General features: G+C 42.7%; 1 protein-coding gene across 5 annotated transcripts in view; it reads left to right on the forward strand.

Annotated features, from left to right (window-relative positions):
- LOC147015691 (exportin-7-like) overlaps positions 1 to 27,871 on the forward strand; it is a 297,528-nt gene that overhangs the window by 6,235 nt on the left and 263,422 nt on the right. For all 5 annotated transcript variants that reach the window (XR_015049793.1, XM_085848087.1, XM_085848088.1 and 2 more), the window contains 4 exons: positions 1,089 to 1,182; positions 1,507 to 1,673; positions 2,180 to 2,245; positions 3,285 to 3,389. Coding sequence is in view for 4 of the 5 variants with exons in the window: in XM_085848087.1 (XP_085704213.1) it covers positions 1,089 to 1,182; positions 1,507 to 1,673; positions 2,180 to 2,245; positions 3,285 to 3,389 (432 nt within the window). In the remaining variant the exon portion in view is untranslated. The remainder of the gene's footprint in view (positions 1 to 1,088; positions 1,183 to 1,506; positions 1,674 to 2,179; positions 2,246 to 3,284; positions 3,390 to 27,871) is intronic.

The following is a 27,871-nucleotide window of genomic DNA, read 5'->3' on the forward strand; positions in this document are numbered from 1 at the left end:
TAGTGATCCTGATAGAGGTCGATGAGACGTACACGATGGTATGACTTTCAAGGTCACCGAAGGTCAAGGTCCAAGGTCACGAGGCCTTTGAAGTTGCGAAAATGACGATTTTCGAATTCTATCTCCTCCGCCATTTCTCAAGCGATCTTGAATTTGATTGTAGCTTATGAATCTATGGGACAATATCTAAATTTGGTCGGGACGGATTTTCGATGTTCGCTTTCGTTTTCGTGTCACGTGACTTCAAAGTTGGCAAATAATGCGAAAAATGACGATTTTCGAATTCTATCTCCTCCGCCATTTCTCAAGCGATCTTGAATTTGATTGTAGCATATGAATCTATGGGACAATATCTAAATTTGGACAGGACGGATTTTCGATATTCGCTTTCGTTTTCACGTCACGTGACTTCAAAGTTGGCCAAAAATCCCTCCTGACCCGAGAACACTACACCCTAGTAACAGGAACTCGTGCTTGTTTCTCGCAGAGATGACCGTTACTCCCGCACGGGTGTATTTTTTAAGATGCTTTTTAGTTTGTGTTGGTGAATCTGTTTCTTTGATCTTTGTATTTTGTGATCTCATAATAGAGATATTGCGTTTTTGAAGTTGCTTATTGTGGGAGGCATGAGCAGTCACTTTTGAAATGGCGGTATAGCCGAACAATCTCTGCTGTTGCTTTTAATGGTCTTCCAGTAAAATACAATTAAATTTTTTTTAATGTGGTGTCTTGTAAAATCATCTCAAGTAATGACTTTTAACTTGCCGATGCTGGTTGTTGCTATTATTTTGTTTCCTCGAGACAAAAGTGAGACTGGAGTATGATAAATATGAATATCCTGGTTTGTGAATCCAAATGTGGAGTGAAATTTGAGTTGAAGACAGCGTTGAGAGGATTTAGTGGATGCATCGGAGGGTTTAAATATCTGTTTTATGTTTTTGTGTTCATTTCTTTATTTTGTGAACACACAAAATAAAGAAGCAAATCCTGAGCAATCTTCTCTCCTCCATGAGTCTCAGATTTGCAGGTTGAAAAAAATATGTCGTCATGGATACTGAACCTTGACATATTAATTTTTGTCTCTCCAGTCATCTTATGCGCAACTTCTGGCGTCCACCTGCCTGTCCAAGCTTATTGCACGGAGCACGAATCCATTACCACTTGAGCAGAGAATTGACATCCGTAAGTTGCACACACCAAAGTACTGAAGCTACTGTACAATTGTTTATTAAAATTAATTTACTCGCTTGATTTATCGAAGCTGCACTATTCTGCGGATTGAGTTGTGCCGACTGTTTAACAGTGACACTAAGTGGATATACTTGGCTAATGCACAACATGGGTGCTGAACTCTAGTGCCATTGGTATTTTGCTTCTTTCTCCCCTCCAACCCTCACCCCTAAGTTAAGGGTCATAACCCATTGAGTGAGGGATTCTTTTGAGCATTGCTTATAAACACAGGTGTAGGATGGAGGAGATTAAATTTCAACCCTCTTCCCCCTCCAGGTAACTACGTTCTGACATACCTGGCCAATAGACCTAAGCTCACCTCATTTGTGAGCCAGGCCTTAATTCAGCTTTTTGCTCGAATCACCAAACTTGGCTGGTTTGACTGCCAGAAGGAGGACTTTGTATTTCGCAATGTGATCACAGACATCACAAGCTTTTTGCAGGTAATTTTGAAAGTTGGAGGTATTTCTTTACCTGATCAGGATTATTTCAGCAAGTGACCTCTTTTATTGTCTGAAAAAAAAAATGGTGTCTGTGTTCTTGGGATTACTGAAGCAACTGTTGATGCAGCTGGCACAGCTCCAATGGACCTACTTTGGCCCAACAGTGGCCATTCTGTTGGGCCAATGTCTTTTTGATCATCGGTCAAATGTTGGTCCATCATCAGCAGACCAACACCCGACGTTGTCTGAACGCCGTTGGTATCCACAAAGCTAAAAAGTCTCTTTCCATCTCGAAGCCAATGTTAATTCGATGTTGGTGCGACCAACCGCCACAATGTGAACGCAAGCACAATCTTGGTCATTGTCGCTGTGCTGGTTGAGGAGTCATTTTAGGAAGGAGTTATGAGAGATTTATTACATCATGTTAAAAGTTTGTTTGAGAAAAAAAATCCCCAAAAAAATCTATTGATGGGTTTGCTTTCACTGCTTTTTTTTTGTCTCCTAAGGGTGGAGTTGAACATTGTATGATCGGAGTGATGGTTCTCTCCGAGTTAGTTAACGAAATGAACCAGGTACGTATGGACCAATAATTGTCTATAAATTTTTGACTCTCGCATCTGAATGGCTCTTTAACCTCGTTGCCACTTCATTCGAGGAATGCCGATATCCAATGTGAATTGAAAATTATTCAATGCAAGTTCTTTCTTATGATGAGAGAGCTTTTATTATTTCATTCTTTATCCCCATACACCCACTCTCCCACCCATTCTATGCTTTATATTGAGAATAGTCCTTTGTTGCACATAAGTTGCATTTTTTTGGCAAGTGTGCATTTCTGCCACTTCTTTTTTTCTTTCGCAATTGGATAATTTTGAGATTAAATCTGAAAAAATTGAGATGGGAATGGGTTGGCATTGGGTGACATCACCTTCATTACCTGCTTTCATTTTTTTGAATGGTGAATATCAAACATAAACAGTTTTATTAAATTTCTATGTTAATACTGCTACAAGAAAGATTGTGCACGAGCAAGACACTTAGCTTGGAAGGATGTAGCCACATGGAAGTATGTATGTAAATGCTATGATGTCATCCCATAGATGTTGTTGCTTATCGAGACCCGATTTAGTGATATTTGCCATTTTGTGAGCAGTCAACATCATCATGAATAATCAGTCGTGCACTGAATAAACTGAAGCTAAATGAAAAATGCATGCTTTTTTTGGAGGGGGGGGGGAAGGGTGATGGAAGTGGGGGATCCTTGTGATCAATGATCTAATCTGTACTTGTATGAGGTGTGCAACTCTAGTCCCATAAAGCAAAACATTTTCAAAGTGTATTTATACAGGGATATCAAGGCCTGTGGGAGAGTGGGTTAATATGGAGCCATTTAGAACGAGACAGAACGTATAGCAATGAAGAGCCTCACCAGGGTGTGATCCCTTTCACATACAGGTGGTGCTATATTAAAGTAGATCTGTGTGCGGACTCACAGACACTGAAACACAGACGATTACGTTAGCCTCTCTTTTGTGCGAGGCTAATAAGTCATTCCTGTCACCACCAAGTAGACAAAGTTTGATTGCTTTGATCTTTCGGTTGTTGTTTCAGGCCGACACAACAAGGCCGATCACCAAGCATCGGAAAATAGCGTCGTCATTTCGTGACGTGACTCTCTTTGACATCTTCACGTTATCATGCACGCTATTACGAGAGGTATGTACATTTTGTTGTACTGTTGAGATTTCGGTTACTAGCTTGTCCCCTGCGCAGCAGGAGATGGGGTTTTGCAATTGTGTGTCCGTCTGTCTGTCTGTGTCCAGGCTTTGACCTTTTTACCGTTTGAGGTATTTTTAAAAATCAAATTTTCAATCAAACTACAATTTTGAGAATATGGAGAAGACATTCATAATTGGGTCAAAATGTGGGCAAAGTCGTAGTAAGTATAAATTGCCCTTATTAGCCCAGCCGCCACTATGCAGCACGAGACAGCTGGGTATTTTTTTAATCCCTTTTGTGTTTCTTTATGTATTTACTATTTGAGTTTCAGTGTCTGCCCAGGCCATAATTTCTTTGCTATTTGATATTTACTATTTGAGATTTTGTCATTAAATTTTCAACAAACCTTCATGTTGAGAATATGGAGAATGCTAATTAATAAAATGTACTTCTTTCCTTTTTAAATTTTTATTTTGGCTCTTTTTGTCAAGTTTAGTTTGAGTACAAAGCGACTTGGATGGGTTTTGCATTTGGGATGCTTTGTTTTGTTATTTTTAATATTGTTGTTTTCAATACAAGAGAAAGTGACTCTCCTGGACTTTACTAACAGCCCTGAGTGTCTCAGCCAGTGCCAGCTGTTGCTTGAGAGGGGCAGCTTGAGTGATTCTGTGCTTGCCCCACAGTTGAGAATCAAAGTTTTTCCCACTGTCAAAAAAAAGTTTTCTTTTAGGGAACAAGTAATTGTTCTTTGATCACATTAGTGGTCCACTCTCTGTTGGGCAAATGCCGAGTTTAAGAAGAACTTTTTTTGACAGTTTTGCTAAAGCCAAGGAGTGCATTTTCACCACATTTGATCACATTTAGCCAAACCTAATGATCAGTATGGTGTCTTAGAAAAAAAATCAACTCTTTGAGCCTTTGTCTCTATTTCCTTTTTGTGCACAAAACCTCAAGCTTGCTGTGCCTTTTGTGCTTTTCGATCTGCGGTTTACACACTTTTGGTAAAAAACATTTTAGATCCCATGATTTACTTTGCAAGAGCTTTTTTTTCTGACGAAGGGCTGATGCTCGAAACATCAGTCGCACCTCGTTTCTGACCGCGATTAGTATACTCTTTGTCAGCTTTTGTTCATGACATGCATTGTTAACTTGCCAGCTGATGCAGACCAACTCTGGCCTTCACAAATGATAGTATTCCATTGTTACATCCTCCCCTTCCCCCAAATAACTTAATATTTGCTGGGCAATCCAAAAGATCTCTCTTAGTATTATTTATTTCACTGATCTGTTCTTCAACAATGGCACTCTGAGCTCATACGATTTTAATTCAGAAATATAATTCGGTGTTGGTGTTTAACATAAATGCATTTTCACAATTATGTTCGGATCATTGTGTCGCCAACAAGAAAACACGGATATATGGGATGCTGCTGAAGTTGGCCGACCCTTTGTTGTTGTTTTCTTCCTACTTTTACATTTGTTTTTCCATGAGGACTGAAAGAGTTTATGATCAGTGTAAATCGGATGAAATATTTGCATGGTATTGTTAGATGCACACCGTTTAAATGCATAATACAAAACAATAACTCCTATTTGTGCATCATTTACTTTAACTAGAAACACCCACTCCCTTCAGGAGCATTGGCAAGTTGTCTTCCTCCCTCCCCCTTTGCAGGGGGAGGGCTTTTTTTTTCTACCCTGTGTACTGCCAACATGTATGCAAAATTTGGTGTAGATTGGGCAAAAATCATAAGTTGTCTCTCCCCTCTTTTGGGGTGGGGGAGGGGGAGAGAAGGGTGGGAAGGGTGTTCCTTGTGTCGATGCCCTGATCCTCGGTTTCCTAGGTGCACCAACACATATGCAAAATTTTATGGAATTTTTTTTTCTTCTCTGATGTGTGTGTGTGTCTATGTATGTATATATATATATATATATATATATATATATATATATATATATATATATATATATATATATATATATATATATATATATATATATATATATATATATATATATATATATATATATATATATATGTATATATATATATATATATATGTATATATGTATATATATATATATATGTATATATATATATATGTATATATGTATATATATATATATGTATATATATACATATATACATATATATATATATACATATATATATATATATATATATATATATATATATGTATATATGTATACAGAGTGGCCTGAAAGTCACTTTACCCCTTCCCAGTGAAGCATTGTTCTTGAACTCTCTTAATATACAGGTTTTATTGTACAGTACTTACAATCATTAATTTGTCATTGTATCTGTATGTGCTCCATCATTCTTCTGAGTCGGTGTTTCCGCATACCATAGCGGGCGAGGGCAGAGGGGAAGGGACGAAGGGAATTGCGAGAAATTTATCAGGGGTAAAGTAACTTTCGGGCTACCCTGTGTATGTATGTGTATATATATATATATATATACATATACACGTACATCAATACATACATACATACATATACACTACCGGTCAAAAGTTTTAGAACACCCCCATTTTTCCAGTTTTTACTGAAATTTAACCAGTTCAAGTCCAGTGAATAACCTGAAATGGTACAAAGCTAAGTGGTAAACTGCCAGAGGTTAAAAAAACAATGTAAATTTCAGAGTTGTTAAAAAAGGCCCTTTTCAGGGAACAAGTAATGGGTTCGCAACTGCAGCTGTTCTGCAGCAATGTAAGTAAATTAAACCTTGAAAGTTGTTGCAAACTATTCCGACAGGTGTCCCAACTTTTGGTGATTAGTTACAAACCCTCTGTCTGTATAAAAGCAGTGTTGGAACAGACTGTGTTGCTCCACCCTCTGAAGCATTATTTGGACAATATTGTACTGCAGGAAGTAGTATATTGCTATCATAATGGTGAGAAAAAGACAATTAACAAAGGAAGACAGATAGACCATTATAACCTCTAAAAGTGTTGGTCTTTCCTTGAGATATATTGTAAAGTAAGCCAAGGTATCAGTGAGTACAGTTTCCCACACCATCAAAAGGCACTTGGAAACTGGAGGAAACTCTGACAGGAAGAGGTCTGGCAGACCCAAAGCCACAACACAATCATAAGACAAGTTTCTGAGAGTCAACAGCTTGCGTGATAGGCGGCTCACAGGAAAGCAGCTTCAAGCACAGTTTAACACTGGTCAAAGGAAGGAAGTCTCAGTTTCATCTGTGAAGAGAAGACTACGAGCTGCAGGTTTGACAGGACGAGTGGCAGTAAGAAAGCCATTGCTCAGATGGCAAAATAAGAAAAAGAGGCTCGCCTGGGCCATGAGGCACCGCCAGTGGACGACTGAAAACTGGAAGAAGGTCTTATGGACCTATGAATCAACATTTGAAATCTTCGATTCATCACGCAGGGTTTGTGTACGCCGTCGAGGAGGCGAAAGGATGGTTCCTTAGTGTGTGACACCAACTGTCAAACATGGAGGAGGGAGCGTGATTATCTGGGGCTCTTTTGCTGGATCCAGAGTCGGCGACTTGCACAGAGTGACTGGCATTCTGAACCAAATGGGCCACCACAGCATTTTGCAGCGCCTTACAATACCCTCTGGTCTACACCTAGTTGGTCAGGGGTTCATCCTACAGCAAGATAACGACCCAAAACATACCTCCAGGCTACGTCAGAACTACCTTAGACAAAAAGAACAAGACGGTAGGCTTCAAATCATGGAATGGCCAGCACAGTCTCCAGACTTAAACCCTATCGAGCTGGTTTGGGATGAACTGGACAGAAGGGTGAAAGCAAAGCAACCGAGAAGTGCAACACATTTGTGGGAACTTCTGCAACAGTGTTGGGCAGAACTTTCCAAGCAATATTTGATTTCCATTGTAGAAAGAATGCCCCGAGTATGTTCTGCTGTTATATCTGCAAAAGGTGGCGACTTTGATGAGTCAAAAATTTAGATTAAATTTTGTTCAACAAAACGATTCCATGATTATTTTTCATCTGCAATTGTTTATTTGTTTTGTGCTTTAATTTCAGAGAACATTGAAACATTAAACTGTTTAAATTTCAGTAAAAACTGTGAAAATGGGGGTGTTCTAAAACTATAGACCGGTGGTGTACATACATACATATATATACAATTGCCTCAATTAATATGGTCGGATAACAACCTTCTGGTTGTACTGTCCATGCAAAGTCTGTTACTCTGTTCAATGTGTCTCCAAGGAGAGATTTATGGGCTTGTCACCTCTTTTTTTTTTTCCTTGTATCTTCTCTTTTTTTGTTTTTTTTCTTGATTGAACCAAGCCTGTACTACAGGCTCTTCGCTTCACAACCCCTTCCTATAATTGTGTACAGCACCATGTTGAACAAGTTCTTCACCAATAGCTGGTACATTGTATTCTATGAGTTGATGTTTGTTTAACATGCTGTTTCATTTAGTTTAGTTTATAAAGTACTGTCGGACATCACTATTTGCGGAGGATACGTTCCTGAAAAATACCGCAAATGTCGGGGCATTGTTAAAAAACATTTTTTTTTTAACATGGTCCAGACTCAGGGAAGAGCGATTACACACAACAAATTAGGGCAATGTAACAAAGGTAACAGCAGGAAAAAGGGGAAACAACAACAGCAGGGTGAAAGTAGTCAGAGACGGACATACAAGGGATGCAGGTAACAATGAGGGTTCATTGAAAACACAAAGGGTGGACAATATGGACACATAAGCAAAATTGTGTTTTACCATTTTGTGGTTTTTGTCATGGTCTGTGGAGATCACTGGCTGTCTATCAGAAGGATGAGAGATGTCATGGCAGAGAGTGGAGTCATCAGCAAAGAGATAAAGGGGATTTTCAAGAGAGTCAGTGAGATCATTGATGAAGATTAGGAATAATATGGGGACTAAAACACTGCCTTGGCGTACTCAAGCCTTGACAGGAAGAGGAGATGAAAGGGTTCCATTGAGAGCCACATGTTGGCAGTGAGAGTGGAGGAAGTCAGTATTCCAAGAGTGGAGTTGGCCTTGGATTCCATAGGCAGACAGTTTGGAGAGTAAGGAAGGATGCCAGACTGCATCAAAAGCTCGAGATATGTTCAGGGAGACGGCCCTGATCTCATGTGTGACATTGAGGGTCTCCACCATTTGGGGGAGAGTTGAAGCAACATGTCCAAAGTAGAGTGACCAGGTCTGAATCTGAATTGATGATCTGAGATGAGGCTGTTGGAGAAAAGGAATGGTTTTATGTCAACTGCGATGATTGATTCCATGACCTTGCTGATGATTGGAAGTACAGTCAGCTCATTCGGCTGTCGTGAAGGGGAACTGCTTTTGCACCATTTTGATGTAACGCTGTGATGGGTGATTTCCAATTTCCCAGGTGGATATAGGAGACCACTCCTGAAGTGTTAAAAAAAACAAAAACCGCAAAGCACAAATGTCGAAACAGGTTACACTTTATGACCTGTGAATACACAGGGTCCGTGAATAGCGGGGTCTGACCGTATTCACCAACTTTTGCAGTTCACACATGTTCTTCCACAATCCCACATATGGTTATCCTCCCCAATTATTAGCTGAATACTTCCTCTGTTCTCCTGTCTGTGGAACCAACTCCCTGTCTATCTCATGCTCATCCCTCCAGTCTTTGAAATGTGCTTCCCATCGTCAACTCATGTCCTCATGCTTTCTCCCATGCTCACCCTGATCTCTTCTGTTCTTGCTGACCTCTCTCTTCCCCCACCCCTGCCAATACCAGCCCTTTTCCTTTCTGCTGCTCATCCACTCATGTGTGGTTTTTTTCATTTTAGGTCATCTCTATCATCACAGTAGAGATGACCTAATAAAGCCAGTCTCAAAGCCTGTCCGCCCGTCTGTACGTCCACCCGTCCGTCCGTCCGTCCACAATCAAACCGAGTGGAGACAAATAACCAATAGTGGAATGGATAGAGGTCGATGAGACATGCACAACGATATAACTTTCAAGGTCGTCCAAGGTCGAGGTCAACGTCACGAGGCTGTCAAAGTTGCGAAAATCGTCGATTTCAAATCGTATCTCCTCCCTCATTTATCAAGAGAGATCACGTTATTAGTGATTCAGATACTATGGACTATTATCGAGAACAACACGAGCCATTTTTTTGAAATTTACTCTCGTTCCGATTTTATAGCCCTTCAAACTTCGCTCTGATTCTTACATGTCGGGTGCTAATTTGAAGTGGTTATCTGGAGGCCGGCGTCAATCTCTGAAGATGCTCCGGGTCCTGTGCAAATTTTTGCATATTTTGCCCCGTATGGGCCGTTCATAAAGTACATACAAAAATGAGGGGGTGGGTGGTTTAAAGCCCGCATACGGGCTGCGTACAGGGGTGGGTGGATAGTACGACGGCTCCATACATACTTTATGAAAGTGGTGTCGGACTACATGAAAGCGTTTGAGAAGATGAAGGTGAGCCTGTCGTCATCGCGAGGGAGAAAAATATCCCCGTTCACAGGAACATTTTCGACGTGATGTTGAATCCGTGGACGTCAATAATTGTTCCATATTACTGTATTACCGTAGTTAATAATTACTGATGCATTTGAGATAAATCTACAGTTCGTTGTAATCTTCAAGTATTGTGATGTGATATGAGACGCATATGGGGGTGGGTGGGTGGTCACTAGCCTGCATACAGAGGTTTTACCATTTTGTGAAAACGTGGGGGTGGGTGGTTTTGAAACCCGGAAGTAGAGCGTACGTACTTTATGAACTGCCCCTATTCCAGTCTGGCCAGAGTTACTTTTCGAACTTGTATTACCGTAATGAATTTGAAGTGACCGAACTGTTCTGGCGATCTGCATTGTACGACCAGATCCACGAGCCATGGAATCGATTATAGATGCCCCTAATTTGATTTTGCTTCTGTCGACCTCTGGCAGAGATGACCGGCACTCCCGCTCGGGGGTATTTTTGTCTCTCAGTTCCCGTTTGATGCCCCTTTGGTCTGTGAACTTCTGTTTTTTTGCTCCTCCTTGAGCTTAGATTTCTGTATAAAGGTAAAAACCCCACCAGATATTGCCTGCTTATGTACCTTCATGAACTTGACCCTGCAACCTTAACCGCATTAATGCTGTTTGTGTAGATTTTGGCACATCATCACTTTTAACATCTGCTTACTTGTAAGCAAATAGTTGTTTAAAATGGAATTTCAACACAAGATGTTGCTTTTAGGCAGCAAAAATTATCATTTGAATATTTATACCCATTGTGTCTTGATTGTTAATTGCAGTACCTCGTCCAAGTTAATGGTTTGCTTTTTGTTTTACTTTTTAGTGTGTGTGTGTGTGTGTGTGTGTGTGTGTGTGTGTGTGTGTGTGTGTGTGTGTGTGTGTGTGTGTGTGTGTGTGTAAAAAGTCTTTACAGCTGTGGAGGAACTCTGGGAAGGGTTTGAAACAGCAAAGGGCTTACCTTGGTGGTCTTTCATGGTTGCTTTATGCAGCTTATTCAGCTCAGAGCATGGGAGGAGTTGATTTATTTATATAATCCTAGCCACCTGGGTTTAATTGATGAGGTGAGAGGTATTTGGTTATTCCCTCCATCTACATGTGAGAGATGTGGGTGGGTCTTCATTTTTCATTTATATACACTGTATATGTATATACAGGGTGGCCATAAAGTCTGGAAACATGGGGAATGGTTGGATGATAATTTCCTGAACTGGATTGGACGACGTGGCCCTGTGGAGTGGGCTGCACACTCGCCAGATCTGAACCCCCTTGATTACTTATTCTGGGGTATGCTGAAGGCAGGCGCAGGTTTATTCAGTGAAAATCAGACATTAATCATCTGAGGCAACGCATCACGGATGCATGTGCAGGGGATTTATGGAATTGCTGCATTAATGCACCGTGTTCACTGCAATTTTGCACAGCGCATTGAACTGTGCATTTCTAATGAGGGACAACACATTGAACATGTCATGTAATGTCATTGAACATATCATGTATTGTAATGTCAATAAACCATTTATAATGTATATTCACCTGTTTCCAGACTTTATGGCCACCCTGAACATATTTCCATTTGAAGGATTTTACTTGGCTCATCCTCCTCAAGTCCTGATGTTCAATTTTGATCCATCCGTTTTCTGTGCATTTTTGAGATTTGATTATCAAATTATCCTCGGTATAAGTTTTTGTCATTACTTTGAAACAAGGCTGTATTAAAGCTGATAATGATGTTGGACTGGTGTGCATTTGGGGCAATGAATTCTCACATTTGAGGGGTGAAGGTCGTGAGAAAACGGTGGCAGTCTGACTGAAATGTTCCTGGACCTTTATCTGAATTGGATGTATTCGGGACATTTCTGAATTTTGCAGTTTCTTAAATTATCAAGTTTTCAATGTGCTTTGAAGTCATGATCTTCTCAGACATGGTAATTCCTTTGCTGATTTGTAATCATGTTGTGTGGACATTTCATCACTAATTACTCGGCACACGTGAAGCAAAAAGTGTGGTTAAGCAACTGTTTCACTTCTGTTTGTCCGTGTGTCCATCCACAAACATCAGTTTATGATTGAGGAACAATTTGATTTCAGTTGAATGCTATATTTTGAATACGAATCAGAAAACGAATCTTATCTGTAGTTTTAGCAATAGAGTGCCTTGAGAAAGTGTACACCCCCTTTCAAAATTTTCACAATTGTTGCCTTATCGCCTGGAATTAAATTGCATTAAATCAAACTTTTTCCACCTCTATTTACACATCGGAACCCACAACTTCCAAGTGAAAAACAAATTCTACACTTCAAAAAATTAATTAAAAATACAAAACCCAAATTTCTTGGTCAGATAAGTGGCCACCCTCTTTATAATAATTGTAAATTTGCTCAGGTGGTAACCAATCACCTTCAAAACCACACATCAAGTTAATTGTCCTCCACCTGTGTTAAATTGTAGTGATTCTGATTATTTCAGTATAAAACTAGAAGGGCACTCAGTAGAGCGCATACCTCCGCCACGTAATGTCTGATCCTTGAGAACATATCGGGCCCAACACATTTTTGAAATATCATGCTAAAACAGTACGATATCATTTTTTGGCCCTATCTCTCAATGGTGAAGAATCACTTTGAAAATGAAATAATTCACGTATCTGGATTTGGATCACACATTTGTTGTGGTCATACACCCGACCTGTCAATCAAGTTTTATCCGAATCTGTCCACAACTTTTTGAGATATCCTGCTATATATTAGTTTAGCCTTCCATGATCTCAATGGTGAGGAATCACTTAAAAACTTCTCCTGGTCGGATCTGAATCCAGATCTCCACCAAAATCTAATCGGTTTGTCCTTGTCACACACCCAACCTACCGATAAAATTTCATCCAGATACGTCCACAACGTTTTGAGATATCCTGCACACAAACAGACAGACAAGCAGACGGGTGAAAATATAACCTCCTTCACCCTCAATGGCAGAGGTAATCAGCTGTTCCTGTTGGTTTCCTCTGCTGGGTAGTGCATTTAACAGCAAAGACTCAACCAGGAGTAGCGGGTAGCTTTCAAAAGAGCTCCAGGATAAAGTTGTGGAAAAGCATAGATCAGGGGATGGGTATAAACATATTTCAAAAGCCTTGAATATCCCTTGGAGCACAGTCAAGATGATCATTAAGAAGTGGAAGGTGTATGGTACCACCAAGACCCTGCCTAGATCAGGCAGTCCATCCAAACTGGATGATCAAGCAAGGAGGGAGGAGACTGATCAGAGAGGCCACCAAGAAGCCAATGGCAACTTTGAAAGAGCTACAGGCCTTTATGGCAAAGACTGGTCACTGTGTGCATGTGACAACAATATCCCAAGCACTCCACAAGTACTCCACAAGTCTGGCCTGCATGGTAGGGTTGCAAATAGGAAGGTATTACTCAAAAAAGCCCACCTTGAGTCCTGTTTGAGATATGCAAAAATCCACTCTGGAGATTCTGAAGCCATGTGGCAAAACGTTTTGTGGTCTGACAAAACCAAGATGGAACATTTTGGCCAAAATGCAAACGTAACAGTTGGTACAAACCCAACACAGCACAGCACCCAAACAACACCATCCCTTCTGTGAAGCACGGTGGTGGCAGCATGTTATGAGAATGTTTCTCATCAGCAGGGACTGGGGCACTTGTCAGCATAGAAGAGAAAATGGATGGAGCAAAATACAGAAAAATCCAAGAGGAAAACCTGCTGCCCACTGTAAGAAAGCTGAAATTGAGACGGAAGTTCACCTTTCAGCATGACAACGAGCCAAAGGACACAGCCGAAGCTACACTGGAGTGGCTAAGGAACAAAAGATTGATGTCCTTGAGTGGCCCAGTCAAAGCCCCAACCTAAATCCAATAGAAAATCTGTGGCATGACTTGAAGATTGCTGTCCATCAACTCTGCTCACGCAACTTGACTGAGCTTGAACAGTTTTGCACAAAATTATGGGCAAATATTGCCAATCAAGGTGTGCAAAGTTGGTGGAAACCTATCCCAACAGACTCACAACTGTAATTGCTGTCAGAGGTGCTTCCACCAAGTATTCACTCGGGGGGGGGGGGGGGGGGTGGACACTTAATCAACCAAGATATTCTAGTTTTTTATTTTTAATTAATTTTCTGAAATTTGTAGAATTTGTTTTTCACTTGGAAGTTGTGGGTTACGTTGTATACATAAAGGTGGAAAAATTATGATTTTATGCAATTTAATTCCAGGCTATAAGGCAACAAAAGCTGAAAATTTTGAAAGGGGATGTAGACTTTCTTTCGGCACTGTACTTTGGCTCTGAATTCTTCCCGATTATGCATGTGCAAAGAGGACATATATATATATATATATATATGTACACACACACACACACACACACACACACACACACACACACACACACACACACACACACACACACACACACACACACACACACACACACACACACACACACACAACGCTCACTCCCACATATCTATTCCTCACTCTCCATGCCTTGCCCTCACTCCCCCACATCCCAGGAACACCTCTAGCTTCGGCTTCTCCTCAAATCCCATCTCATGTTTATGTGTGTCTTGTGCCGTCCACCAAACAGTGATGACTCCATTTGCATCTCACTCTCTGAAAACATGGACCAACTTCTATCTTCTCATCCCAACTCTCTCTTCCTCATATGTGGTGACTTCAATTGCCATCATGCCAGTTGGCTGAGTGTGGGTACCTGTCTAACCTGCCATGGCACTTCAGCAAAAGACCTCTGCAACTCATTGAGACTGACTCACTCGGTCAAATTCACGACCTGGATCTCAACCAACAGTACACTTTCTCTTCTGGATCTGATTTTGACCAATTTTCGTGAAAACATCTGCTGTTCTTCCTCCACTCCAATTGGTTCATCTGACCACATGCTTGTAAAAGGAGACATCTTTCTGGCTGTTATAAGAGAACCACCTTGGCCCCATCAATTGTGGCACTTCACTCAGGCCAACTGGCAGGGTTTTCAAGCAGCCATTAAACTTCTAGACTGGTCTCCCATCTCTACTTTCTCCAACATCAACTCGTCCTGGGAATTCTTTCCAAGAATCTTGCTCTCTCTCTCTCATGCACAGATTTATCCCATCTCGTCTTTAGTTGTCCTACCATTCATCCCGCTCATGGTACACTGAAGCTTCTGGTGAGACAACTGTCCTGTAACAACTTGCCTTTGCTTCATGGAAGGCAAATCCAACTGAAGGCAATCTCAGTTCCTTCCATGAAGCTCGGAACAAGTGTGTCTCCCCCCAGGAGAGCCAGAAAACAACATCTTTCTAATCTCAAGTCTGAACTCTCAAACCTCTCTCCCTCCTCCAAATCCTGGTGGCATCTTGTTCAGTCTGTTTCTGGTGTATGTTTCTCCTCCATCCCTTCCCTTACCTAAAATGGCCACACAGCTGGCACTGCACATGAAAAGGCCGAATGCCTAAACTCGGTGTTTGCTTCTAAATCTTGTGTCCCTAACCCATCGCTCTCTGTACCCACCTTATCCAGTCACACTCAGCTGTTCCTGGACTCTGTGTCCTTCTTTTCCTGACAGTGGAGAGCTTGCTGTCAAACCTCGACTCAGATTCTGAAACCGGTCCAGATGGCACCATCCCACGTGTCCTAAAAACCTGCTCCTCTGCTCTTGCTCACCCTCTCTCTGTTCTATTCACCCTCTCATTTGCTCAAGGTCATCTGCCATCTGCTTGAAAATCAGCAAAATCATTTCCCTGCATAAAAAAGGTGCAAAAACCGATCCCTGCAACGACAGGCCAATCAGCCTTCTCCCAATCATCAGAGAGGTTATGGAATCCATCATCGCTTCAGACATTAAATCCTTCCTCTTCTCCAATGACTTGATTTCCGATCGTCAATTTGGATTCAGACCAGGTAACTCCACCTTGGAAATGCTGCTTCTGCTCTCCCTACAATGGATGGAGGCACTCAATGCCAGACATGAAATCAGAGTCATCTCCCAAGACATATCGTGTGCTTTCAATCCGGTCTGGCACCCTGCCCTGCTCACCAAACTCTCTTCCTATGGTATCCAAGGCCATCTCCACTCATGGCTCGCAGACTTCCTCCCCTGTCACAGTCAACATGTGGCCCTTAATTGAGTTCTCTCATTCATTGTTCCTGTTCAGGCTGGAGTTCCTCAAGGCAGCGTTCTGGGTTCTGTTCTTGTTCTGGTTTTCATCAATGATCTCTCCGACTCTGGAAAATCTCTTTTCATTTCTCTCCGACTCTTCATCTCTTTGCTTATGACTCCACCCTCTGCCGTACCATCTGTCATCCCTCAGATCAGCAAGCAGCAGCCTCTTCATTCTCTGCAGATCTGGGTAAAATCACAAACTGATACAACACGTGGAACATGTCTTTTAATCCTGACAAATCTCACACTCTCACTACGTGTCTCCGTAAGGACCGTCTGGGACACCCTTCCCCCCTCCCCTTAATCTACTTTCTCAACAATCCTCTTGAAGAGGTCCTTTCATTCAAGCTTCTGGGTCTGATTATCTGCCATGATCTGCGTGTGTATGTGTGCACGTTCCCACCGAGTTTCATTCTGAAACTCGCATATGAAGATAACAATCAAAAACACACACACGTTAATACTGTTGCGGGCCGGGGGTCGGGTGAGAAGACCACTAGGTGGGGGAAGTTGTCTCGGTTTCCACCAGACTCCCCGGAATTGTAGGCCGTCGCACAAGCATAATTCCGCGACGCGACGGGTCGCTTAACCGACCGTGGACGCCAATAGCGTGACCTAGGGTCCCCCCTTCTATGGGTTAATCGGGTTACCTAATTAATCACTTGGTTTAATTACTGGGGAACACGCCCTCAATATGCCTTGTTCGAACCAGATCACTCTACCGGACCGGATCACTTTTCTGGATTGGATGCAGCTGAGCGACACTGCAAGGACGTACCGGCTAAAAGGAACGGATTGTTGGGAATAAAGTCCCTGCTAAACTAGGATTTGGACCATGTTGGATCAAAGGAAGAAAAGACAAAAACGAGCAGGGAACATTCCAAATAATAATTTATTAACAATGGGCGAGGAAAGGTATGTGGTACGATCAGTATTTATTGGGGTGTGTTGTGCAGGGATAGGGGGAGAGGTGTGGTGCAGCAAATAAAGAGGCAACTTACAAAAGGGGACACAGAGCAGACTTAACGCGAGAATAATAACAATAATAATAAAAATAACGATCTTCTGCAGTCTTACTTAAGCAGACAGGCACCAGGACACACACACACACACACACACACACACACACACACACACACACACACACACACACACACACACACACACACACACACACACACACACACACACACACACAGAAAACCCGCTGAGGGAGTGTTGAAACGAGAATGGAAAGGAGTTGAGGCTACGTTCTTAGTACCTTTTTGTTTGATAGCACGACGCGTCACCAATACACTTTGGGTGGGGGTGCTCCATGGTGTGGTACCTGACAGCTGGCGCGTCGTCTCTGGTTTCAGCAGAGTGTGTGGAGACCGTGTTCGTGAAGGAAGCGCTTCAATGGAGAAGGGGTGGAGTCCAGGGTGCGTGGAAGGAGTGGTAGGCGGGTGGGGTTGAAGTCGTGTGGGCGGAGACTAGGAGGCGGAGTTCAGGCAGCAGGAAGCGAGTCGTGGCGATGTCGACGAGGGCGAGGCCAGAGTGAGAGAGGGAAAGATGAAAGAGAAAGAAGAAAGGCGGAGGGACCACTCCGACCTTTATAGGACTTGCAACGTGGGGGGAGGGGCCACCCCAAAGCGAAACGTCATCACCTGAATCTGGCGCTCCGATTGGCCCTGACATCGCTCCCTGCCACAGCGGCACCACACGCGCTGGCCTCCATGAGGGCCCACCTCACAGCAAAGGCGCACGTTGCTCAGATTTACCTCAGGAATAATCAGACAAAAAGAAGAGTAGGGACGAAGTGAAGAAAAAAAATGATGTAAGCAAACCTAGCTATGAGATCATCGCAACACACTCCCTTGTTGTCTCACTAGACAAAAGAAAAGGGACTATCGACACGTATAATAATGGAATAACTGTCTTGGGACCACTGTCTGTTGGATGCATACGGTTCCAAGAACCGCAACAATACTTTCAGACCCGGGAGGGCTCCATTTCACTTTTTGAAACCCGCATATATAGATACCAATCAATTTCTCTCTGTCTCTCTTTCTCTCTTTCTCTCTGTCTCTGTCTCTGTCTCTATCTCTATACGTGTGTGTGTGTGTATGTATGTATGTATGTATATACACACATACATATATACATACATACACACATACATACACACATACATAGTTTCACGTGTGTGTGCACTTTTTTTCATAGTAAGCCCTTCATGCCCCCCTTAAATATTCTCACACCCCCCCCAGTTTAATCCCCCAGAATCACTGCTCCAGCCAATGTTAGAAATCGTATAACCCTCATCCCCACCTTACCATTAAAAAGATGGTATCTTAACTTTCAAGCAAGATGACAGTTGCTAAAGCATTTCAACACAATTTCCCTTGTAAATCACAGGTATTCCTGACAATTTATCCATACTAGCATAACCCGTGCTCTGCGCGACATGTTGGGGTGGGTGTGTTTGAGAAAGGAACTGATGCAGAGTATCAGTAGTAATTTTACTTTAATGCAGTAAGTGGAATAGGATTTCACTGTTTCAGAACCATTTTATTTACTTTTTTTGTACCATGCACCTCATATGATCTTTGAGATAATGTAAGCGGAATATCACATTACTCGAGCGCAGAACAAAGTCGAAGATAGCGCGACACGAAACCACAAACTCGGAAATAATATACAAGATGTTTCCTTCCTGAAAGTACTTTATCAAAATGTTATTGAGCAGTGACCTAAGTTATTAATCTGTTGGTTTACATTAAAAGGAAATGATATTGAATTGCCTCCACGGAGCCTGCAGGCCAGACTTCCCTCGGAAACCCAGTCCATACCTGTCACGCAGTCCTGGTGAGAGTGGCAAAATGCAAACATCTAACAGTACATCAATCTTTGCTGTGGTGTTAAATTGTCCTGACAGCAGAAGAAAGTACAGCATACTAATACGTTTGGGAACGTGACCTTGGTGATAATTATTGTCGAGAAAAATTTGCTCGAACTAAACGGGTTGCCACCAAAGCCCTGCGTCGCAGCAGTTTCCAGCAGCTGAAGTGTCATAATATTAGGCTCGGCAGATTGCCAAAAGTGACTTAATCCTGGGTTGCTGTCAGTTTCACATGGATTGATGAAAAATTATTGGTGATCTCATGTGTACTTTTTATTTTTTTGTAAGCAAAATGGATCTTGAGGTATGCATGATGGAGCATCCTCTTGCAAAGACCTTTTCGCTCTGACTCAAGGTGAATGCTGGAAACATTAAGGATACCTCTTATCCCATGGAGGTTATCATTCTCTTTTCAGCCTGCAGTTGAAACATATTTTCTAACTTATCCACCAACACACCGCCACTGACATTCACAACCGCTAACATTAAATTGTATGTTATTATAGAATATAAGCTTATGGTTTTTTTTTTTTACCATGGACCAAAGGTGTGCTGATTGATTTTTTTCTTTTGGAAATGTCTTTACCCATATAATATGTTCAAAAAAGCACACACACCTGTCAAGCTGATGTTTGAGTTTTGTAAGTGTAATCATTTTTCCACCGAATTGGTGATTATACCTTTCACCTGCATTGCAGGTCCCCCTTTCTTTGTTACACTCTGCCACTGAAGATGAAGGAGGCTATGTTTTCACCCCTTTCTGTGTGTTTGTTTGTGTACAGGATATCTCAAAAAGTTGTGGACGGATTCGGGTGAAACTTGGTAGACATGTTATGTGTGTGACAAGAATTGATTCAATTTTGGTGAAGATCCAGATCTGATAATTTTGTTGAGTGATTCTTCACCATTGAGAGATATGGTTAAACTGATATGTAGCATGATATCTCAAAACGTTGTGGACGGATTGGGATGAAACTTTGTGGAGAGGTTGGGTGTGTGACCACAACGAATTGATTCGATTTTTGGTGAAGATCCGACTCCGGATCCGACTACTTGAATTTTTTAAGTGATTCTTCACCATTGAGGGTTCGGGCTCAAAAACGATATATGGCATGATATTTCAAAAATGTATTGGGCCCGATATGTTTTCGTGGATCAGGCATTTCATGGTGGAGGGACGCACTCCACTGACTCCCCTAGTTATTTATGGTGTCAGAAACCTAAGCACATGGGGCAAAATAAAGGAACCTTGTTGCTGTGATATCTTCTGATGAACTGAGTGAGGCTGATTTGCTGAGTGTATTAATGGGAAAAGAAGGCTCTGACTCCTCATTTGTCACAAAAAGGAACTCCAAAGTCAGTGATATCTTGGAGAAGGGGAATTACAACTTGCTAGTGTTATCAGTTATCAAGGTCTCAACAGGCAAATTCATTTGCAAGCTCTAGCAGAAGGGGGTCCATCATCGCCATCGTTTTCCTGACCACTGATTTATCAAATTAACCCATCTTTACAAGCCATGTCATTGTCTGGAGCAGCATTTTGTTGCTCTTTTAGGCAAGGTACAGGCTTTCATTCTAAACTGACAGACTGAGAACATTAGTTGGAACTGATAGGTATGCAGAATAATCTGGACATGAAAACTTTCAATTTATTTTAATTTCCATTGCAACTGAGTTTGATCAACTTTACTTTTAAAGTGTAGATTGTGAAAGCTCGAAACTTTAAAAAAAAAAAAGATTTATATTGACTGTGGATGCCTCTAATGCCATTCTGCACCTGGCTTTGGATGCCAGCTTTGCTATGTGATTGGCCCAGGAGAGTTCATGGCTGATTGTGAGGCCTAGAATTTTGAGATTGAATCTCTTCTCGGGCTAACTTGGGTTCCATTAATAGCCATGTGTTGACTGTGTGAGTAGAAGTATGAAGGTGGTTCAAAAAGCCAGGTGGCCCTGTATGCCAAATACAGCGAGCTTGCTAAACAGAGCAGGATGCCAGACTGCCTGAAATATGTTGAATACCTGAGATATGTCCCAGGAGTTGGTCCTGACCACTTTTGAGACGAAGGTCTTCCAACTATTCCTAGTTAGGGAATTTTAGCAAATTGTATTGACCATCTGTGAAAAAATTGCTTACCAAAAAATTTCTTCACTAACGTATTCATCTAGGTGTCTACTAACACCTATCAATTAGTGCAAACCCAAATCCTTGTGGAAAATTCTGGGGAGCCAATCAAAGTTCGGGTGCTCAGAGGGCCTGCGCGAAAAAATCGGAAAAATTAACTGTTGCCAATATTGACTTGTGGGATGTCTAACTAGGGGTTTTTTGGGGTGCTGAATTGATTCCAACCATTAGATTTGAGAAAAAAAACACTCCTTGATCATATAAAATGTATTTTATTGACATTTTTAACAGAACTGTGCTCAATGGAAATGTTGCTTCGTCAGCTTTTACAACCTTCTCCCCAGTATTCATTAAACTCCCCAGTTTTCATTAAACTCCCCAGTATCTTCCTCACTCCTCTTGTCATCCAGCTGGTTTATGTTCAGGCAAGAGTTACCATGACAGATGCTGCAAGCAGAAATACACTTGACTCCTTGCTTTTTACAGCAGCACCTGAGTGAGCTGCAGTCCCCCACACAGTTACAGCTGGCAAACGTCAGGAGGTAGTCTGGTGCAATGCGGTCTGTAGAAGGGACTGGTGCATATCCTTGCTCAGTGAGTTGCCATCCATAGTCCCGGGCATCCAACGATGGACTTTGCAGCATTAGCCAGTCTCTAGTCTGGAGGTAAGCTCGGAGAGAGTGCTGTGCTGCAGCTCTTGTTTTGGGGTGGAGTTTCTCAGGTTTTATGCTCCCAGTAGCAGCTCGCTTGCTGAAGATATCAAATCTCAAGTCTTCCAAGTCTTTGGAGGATTTCCCATGGAACATGAGCATGAAAAGATCACAGCCTGCTTTAATGATATCACCTTTCTCAGCTCGGATGTCCATAAACACGTCCATTGCCCTCTCTGCTTCATCAGTCTTGCAGAGCTTGCTTAGCAAAGTTGGTTTGCTAAACCCAAAAATTGCAGACACTGTATCGCAGCCAGAGAAGCTGTGCAAGAAGATGAGATATCTCTGGGAGGGCCTCCCGGATCTTTCCGACATCGTAAGATGTTTCTTTGGCTGTCGTGAGGAAGATCGGATGGTCTGCAACATGATGAATCAGCAAAACCAGGACGTCTGTGTCCTCAGCCCTCACCTCGACAGGGGACTCTCTTGTCTCATCTAGAGCTGTGCGGACGATGGAGGTGTCGGCATCATCGGAGCATTGCTGTACACTGATTCCATTCCTACTAAATGTCTCAGCAAGGAGCAGAACGAGCTGGGCTTTGTTGTTCTTGTTATCGAGGAACTTTTCTCTTGCAATGATGATTTTGAGATCCAGACGAATGTAAATGTCACAGCATGCATTCTTTGTTCGTCTCAAGTGGTCATGGTCCTTGGTGGAGCTGCCATATCCGTCAAAGACCACCGTTATCCGGAGGCAATGGCTCCCCATGGACTTCACAAACCGGAGGGAGGTCTCGGAAACATCCAAGTAAGGTTAGCCTCCCACTTGACATTGTGTAGGAGCCACCCACCATCAACCACAAGGCTTGTGCAGGGGGGTTGTTCGACAGGTGCCACACATGCCTTCAAGGACCTTGCTTGGGCAGCCTTGTCTGGCTTTCGCAACTTTTGATTTTTGTCAAACAGAGACATCGGTTTTGGCGTCAACTCAAAGCGCAGAGCTTCTTTGATCTTGACTTCACGCTCACTGATGACAATGAGGCAGTTGAATTGCTTCAGTGAGTCAATGTCCAGCTTCTCGCCATTGACTTTGGGTCCAGATCTGAGGCTTGCAAGTGATTTGGCCTTGTGTTTGGTTACCATTGCATCCACAACAGTTTTCCCATCCATCTTAGCCTGTTTGGCTCTGCCAACTTCTTCTGCTTGATCAGCATTGACTTGGTCTTCGGGAGTGCTGCTGAACCCAGTTGAGAAGGACACCAGAGTCTTCTTGTCCAGTGTGGCATCGAAAGGGTTGACTTCCTCCAACCACCCAACTATGGTGTTGACAGCATCGTTATCTCTCTTCATTTGGGCTCTTTTAACGTCGGTGTGGGCAGGTACCCCACATTTGACCATGCTTCTTTCTAGCTCTTGGTGAATGAACGAGAAGTGGTTCAGAGTCTGAACCCAAGACTTATGAGAAGACTCATTCCGAAAGCAGCCTCTGTTTAGACCACCGAAGGATTTTGCCTCACGCATGAGTGTGGTTTCTATCGTGATGTCGGCCCATGTGCCGGACCATTCATGGTCTGAGAACCTGACTACATGGTTGCTGTACAAAGTGAACTTGGATAGAGTTTCCTGGAACATGGGACTCTCCTGTCGCTGATGCATCAGCTGTACATACAGCCTTGCTCCCTTTGCGTACTGATGGTGGCCCGCTGCTGCGAAGGTATTGAGTATTCTAATGATGCAGCTGAGTCTGAGATATGTAAAAATGTATCATATCAATATTTTACAGCCAGGGATTCATTTTTCCTCAAATCTAATGGTTGGAATCAACTCAGCACCCCAAAAAACCCCTAGTTAGACATCCCACAAGTCAATATTGGCAAAAGTTAATTTTTCCGATTTTTTTTTTTTTTTTCGCGCAGGCCCTCTGAGCACCCGAACTTTGATTGGCTCCCCAGGATTTTCCACAAGGATTTGGGTTTGCTCTAATTGATAGGTGTTAGTAGACACCTAGATGAATACGTTGGTGAAGAAATTTTTTGGTGAGCAATTTTTTCACAGATTGTCAATACAATTTGCTAAAATTCCCCAACTATCCTGAAAGAAGGAGCAGTAACATGTCCGGTGTTGAATAATCCGGACTGAATCCAAACTGTTTTCAGTTATCAGGCTGTTTGGAAAAAATATATTGTTGCGGCCACGGGTAGCGGGACACCAGCTTGTCACTCAGGGGGATTAACCCCCGATTGTCTTTGGGAGAGCCGGACCTGGGGCCACCGCTTACAATTAATGTTGTGGTGCGGTGTGTTGTTTTAAAACCACGAACGCCACCCAGTCAACCACGAGTTCCAGTGTCCACCATCTAATTATGCCGTTAAACTAGAGGTCACGTGGTTACCTGAGTGGGGAGTGCGCCCTCGGCAAAGCACCAATGTTATCTTCATTAGATTTTAATTGGGGTGGCCAAGCGTTTTAACCGCTGGTGCGTGCCGACAATTTTTAGTCAAATCTGTGGTAATTACCCCCCAGTCTATCTCAGTTCGAACAATGCTAGACCAATGGAAGGAAAGGGCAAACATGGACAGGTTGGAAATCGACAAATAATTTAATAATAATAAAATTAAGAAATGGAAAGAACTTTTTATTTTCTGAGGTGAATAAAAGAATAAATTTCAAAGCAAAATCAATCAAAATTCCAGGAAAGAGACAAAGAGCAGATGCTTATCAGGGGTTGACTTGCAGCTAAACACAGATAAGGGTACCCAGCAGATCATTCGGGGGGGGGGGAGGGGGGGAAGAATGGTCTCGCTCACCAGAAAGTAGTCGTCCGTGAAATGAAAATGTCCTGAAATGTGTGCGCACGTGTCACATCCGTCACCAGCACCCAGCCTTGCCGTGCACCCTCTCGCGAATAGCCTTGAACGAACAGCCTCTCGCGAACAGCCTTTGTCGCCAGTCGACTTCTGGAGGGCACCGAGATCGTCTGTCGCGGGTTTATTCCCTGGTTTTGTTGGTGACCGACCTGTGCCTCACTTGTTGGCGACGCTGCTCACACCCACATGCGCACCACACGCTCGCTTCCTTCTCCTCTTTTGTGTGCTTACACCCGCTTCTTGCTCACTTCTCAAGCTTACTTCTCGTTCTCTTCTCCCTCCCTGGCTTTCTTTCGCTCCCGCTTTTTACTCTCGCCTCTCTCACCCTTTGCTTTCCTCTGCTCTCCAAAACGGACCTCCATTCGTTTTTTTTATATCTCCGGGCCATCTCCGCGGGTGCAATCTGCCCCAAGCTCACCCCGCCCCCACTTGCACACGGTTACCATGACGACCCGTGCGCTTTCAAAATAGGCGGGCTTCAGAGCTCGTGAAAGAAATGTTGCTGAGGAAATATAAGGGTGGGCTTCAGAGCTCGCGAAAGAAATGTGTGTAAACGTGTCTGTCGTAAAGAAAAAAGCATCCCATAAGAGAGGGAGATAAGAGATCTATCCTTTAACCTTCTCAACGCATCACATTTAAGATCCCATTCGACATGGGGATTGGGCTAATCTGAACATGCATTGAAGGAAATAACTGTCTGAGGACCTGGATGTGTGGATGCATTAATCAGACCGGATTCTTAAATCAGTAACAATATAATAAAAAGACGAAAGCCCTGAGTTCAGCAGCGATGATGAGATTTTGCTTCTAATTTGAAATGAGCTTATTGTTTTATTATCTTGCCAAAACGAAGTTTTTGCAAGATATGTTAGTCAGCTTGTATGTTTTTATTTATTTATTTATATTTTTGGTCTGTAATCATGTATAAAAAATTCTGCAGAGCACAGTTATCATTGGAAATTTTTGGAACTTCGCATCTCAGAGGCCTATAGAGGTCCCTTTCAGCGCATAAATTTTTGAAGGTCAAAGGTCAAGGTCACTTTGTCGCAAATCAGGGGAGTCGACGAAACACTTATTTTTTTGAGTAATTTTGATCGGATCGTCTTCGAACTTCATGGGAATATAGTTCATGGTCTGGCGCTCAGCTGATTAATTTTTGGTGGCGAATGGCCTTGACCTTCATGGTTAGCGCCTAAGGTCAAACATATTTGACCCCAAGGTCAAATTTCCAAGTTTTAGGAACCATATCGTGTAGCACCTCAAATTGAACACCTCTGAGTGCTTTCTAGATATGTCAAGCTTGAGACATTATGACGTCATTTGGTGACGTGATGAGGCAAACGCATATTTTTCATGGTTACTCTGTAGAACGATTCTCATCGGAATCTCTCGTAGGCAGATATTCCTCAAGGAGTCGCTCCTGGTGGATAGCAGCTCTGTTCACCTCACTGTGACCTTAAAGAAGTCACACGTGGTCACCTTTTGGCAAGATACGGGTCACCCTGCGGGTGACATTGGTTTATTTATTTATTATCACAATTTTTAGCTCACCTGGAATGTAGTTCCATGGAGCTTATGGGGTGGTGCCTCATCTGTCCGTCTGAAAACACTTGCAACTTCTTCTCTGAAACAACACAAACAATTTTGATGAAACTTGATCACAACCTTCATCACGAAGATTGTACCAAAGTTTGTTCACGGCATGAAAAAAATCGGGGTCGAAGGGGGGGTTCTCGGGAGGGTTGCCCCCAAAATAGGTATTTGCTATAACATTGGTTCATTGCTACATTTTCCTGATTCTGTCCCACCTTGACTTCCTCTTCAGTATCTATATATTAATACTGAAGGACCAATTTTTTGCTCCTCCTCGCGGCCACCTCACGTTTTTCTTGGTACTGTGACCTGGACTGAAAGAAACTTCGTACCTGTAAGAGTGCATCGCACATAGTGGCAATAGTCAAACTTCAAATCTGAAGCAGAGTCAACACTTTTCGTTTTACATTTGTTTACATGGCGATGTGTGACGTCATGACATCATCGGTCATTCGCTGGCGTCAGGACGTCTGTCTTCGACAGACCGTTACCGCTGAGAGGTGTAATTCCACTCCTCGAAAATAGCGTCTGCAATGTAAAACCCTCTTCTGCACATGCTGACTACCTCAGAATGTGAATTTGACACAAAAATGTAACAAGAAACATTGTATCTTCTACATATTAATACTGAAGGACTAATTTTGTGCTCCTCCTCGCGGTCGCGTCACGTTTTTCTCGGAACTGTGACCTGGACTGAAAGAAACTTCGTACCTGTAAGAGTGCATCGCACATAGTGGCAATAGTCAACTTTCAAATCTGAAGCAGAATAAACACTTTTCGTTGAGACGGGGGCGAGGAGTGAAGTGGCGGGGGCAGGGGATGAAGAGACGGGGGGGGGGGGCAAGGTAAGCAAATTTTTGGGTGGGGTAAGCAAATTGAAAGCGGGAGACGGGGGGAAATGGGGTGGGGGATGAGTGCGCTTGGGGGTGAATTAGGTGGGGTTGAGTGTGAGGGGGTGGACAGAGGGGCGGGGGCGAGTTGGGCAGGGAATCAAGAGACGAGGGGGGGGAGAGTGAAGAGGCGGGGCGGGGCCGGGGTAATTAAATTTTTGGGCGGGGGTAAGAAAATTGAAGACGGGGGATGAGTAGGTGGGGGCAAGCACACCCTTTCCAGTCCATGTCCCTCGAGTGTGTGTGAGCTGGTACGGGTGGTTGAATGAACGGAATCCGTCTGTGACGGGGTTTCGGCTAGTCATTATTATACCAGGTGAGTGCCCAGGGGTATTGCCCCTATTTTTGTTTCCCCCATTAACCTTTCCTAACCCAACCATCTCACTTGATAGTTTCAGTGTTTTGTCCCCTCTTCCCTTTCCTCTTTTCCTGGTCATTCTTTCCCTTGATGTTTGTCCAAATGTCAGTTCTACCTTGATCTTCCATGAGCCTCAATCCTTTAAGGACAGAGAAATGAAAAATAAATTAAATAAATAAATGTTCTTTCTTAATTTCCTCTGCCACCGAAGGTGGGTGGAGGTTATGTTTTCACCACTGTCTGTTTGTCTGTGAACAGGATATCTCAAAAAGTTATGGATGGATTTGGATGAAATTTGCTGGACAGGCTGGGGGTGTTAACATGGACGAATTGATTCGGTTTTGGTGACGATCCGGATCTGGATCCAAGAATTTTTGAAGTGGTTTTTCACCATTGAGAGATGGGGCCAAAAACGATATATGACATCATATTTCAAAAAGTTGTAGAC

This window comes from Eptatretus burgeri, chromosome 12, assembly GCF_056783735.1.
Source record: "Eptatretus burgeri isolate ZD-2024b chromosome 12, Ebu_testis_v1, whole genome shotgun sequence".
NCBI lineage: Eukaryota > Metazoa > Chordata > Myxini > Myxiniformes > Myxinidae > Eptatretus > Eptatretus burgeri.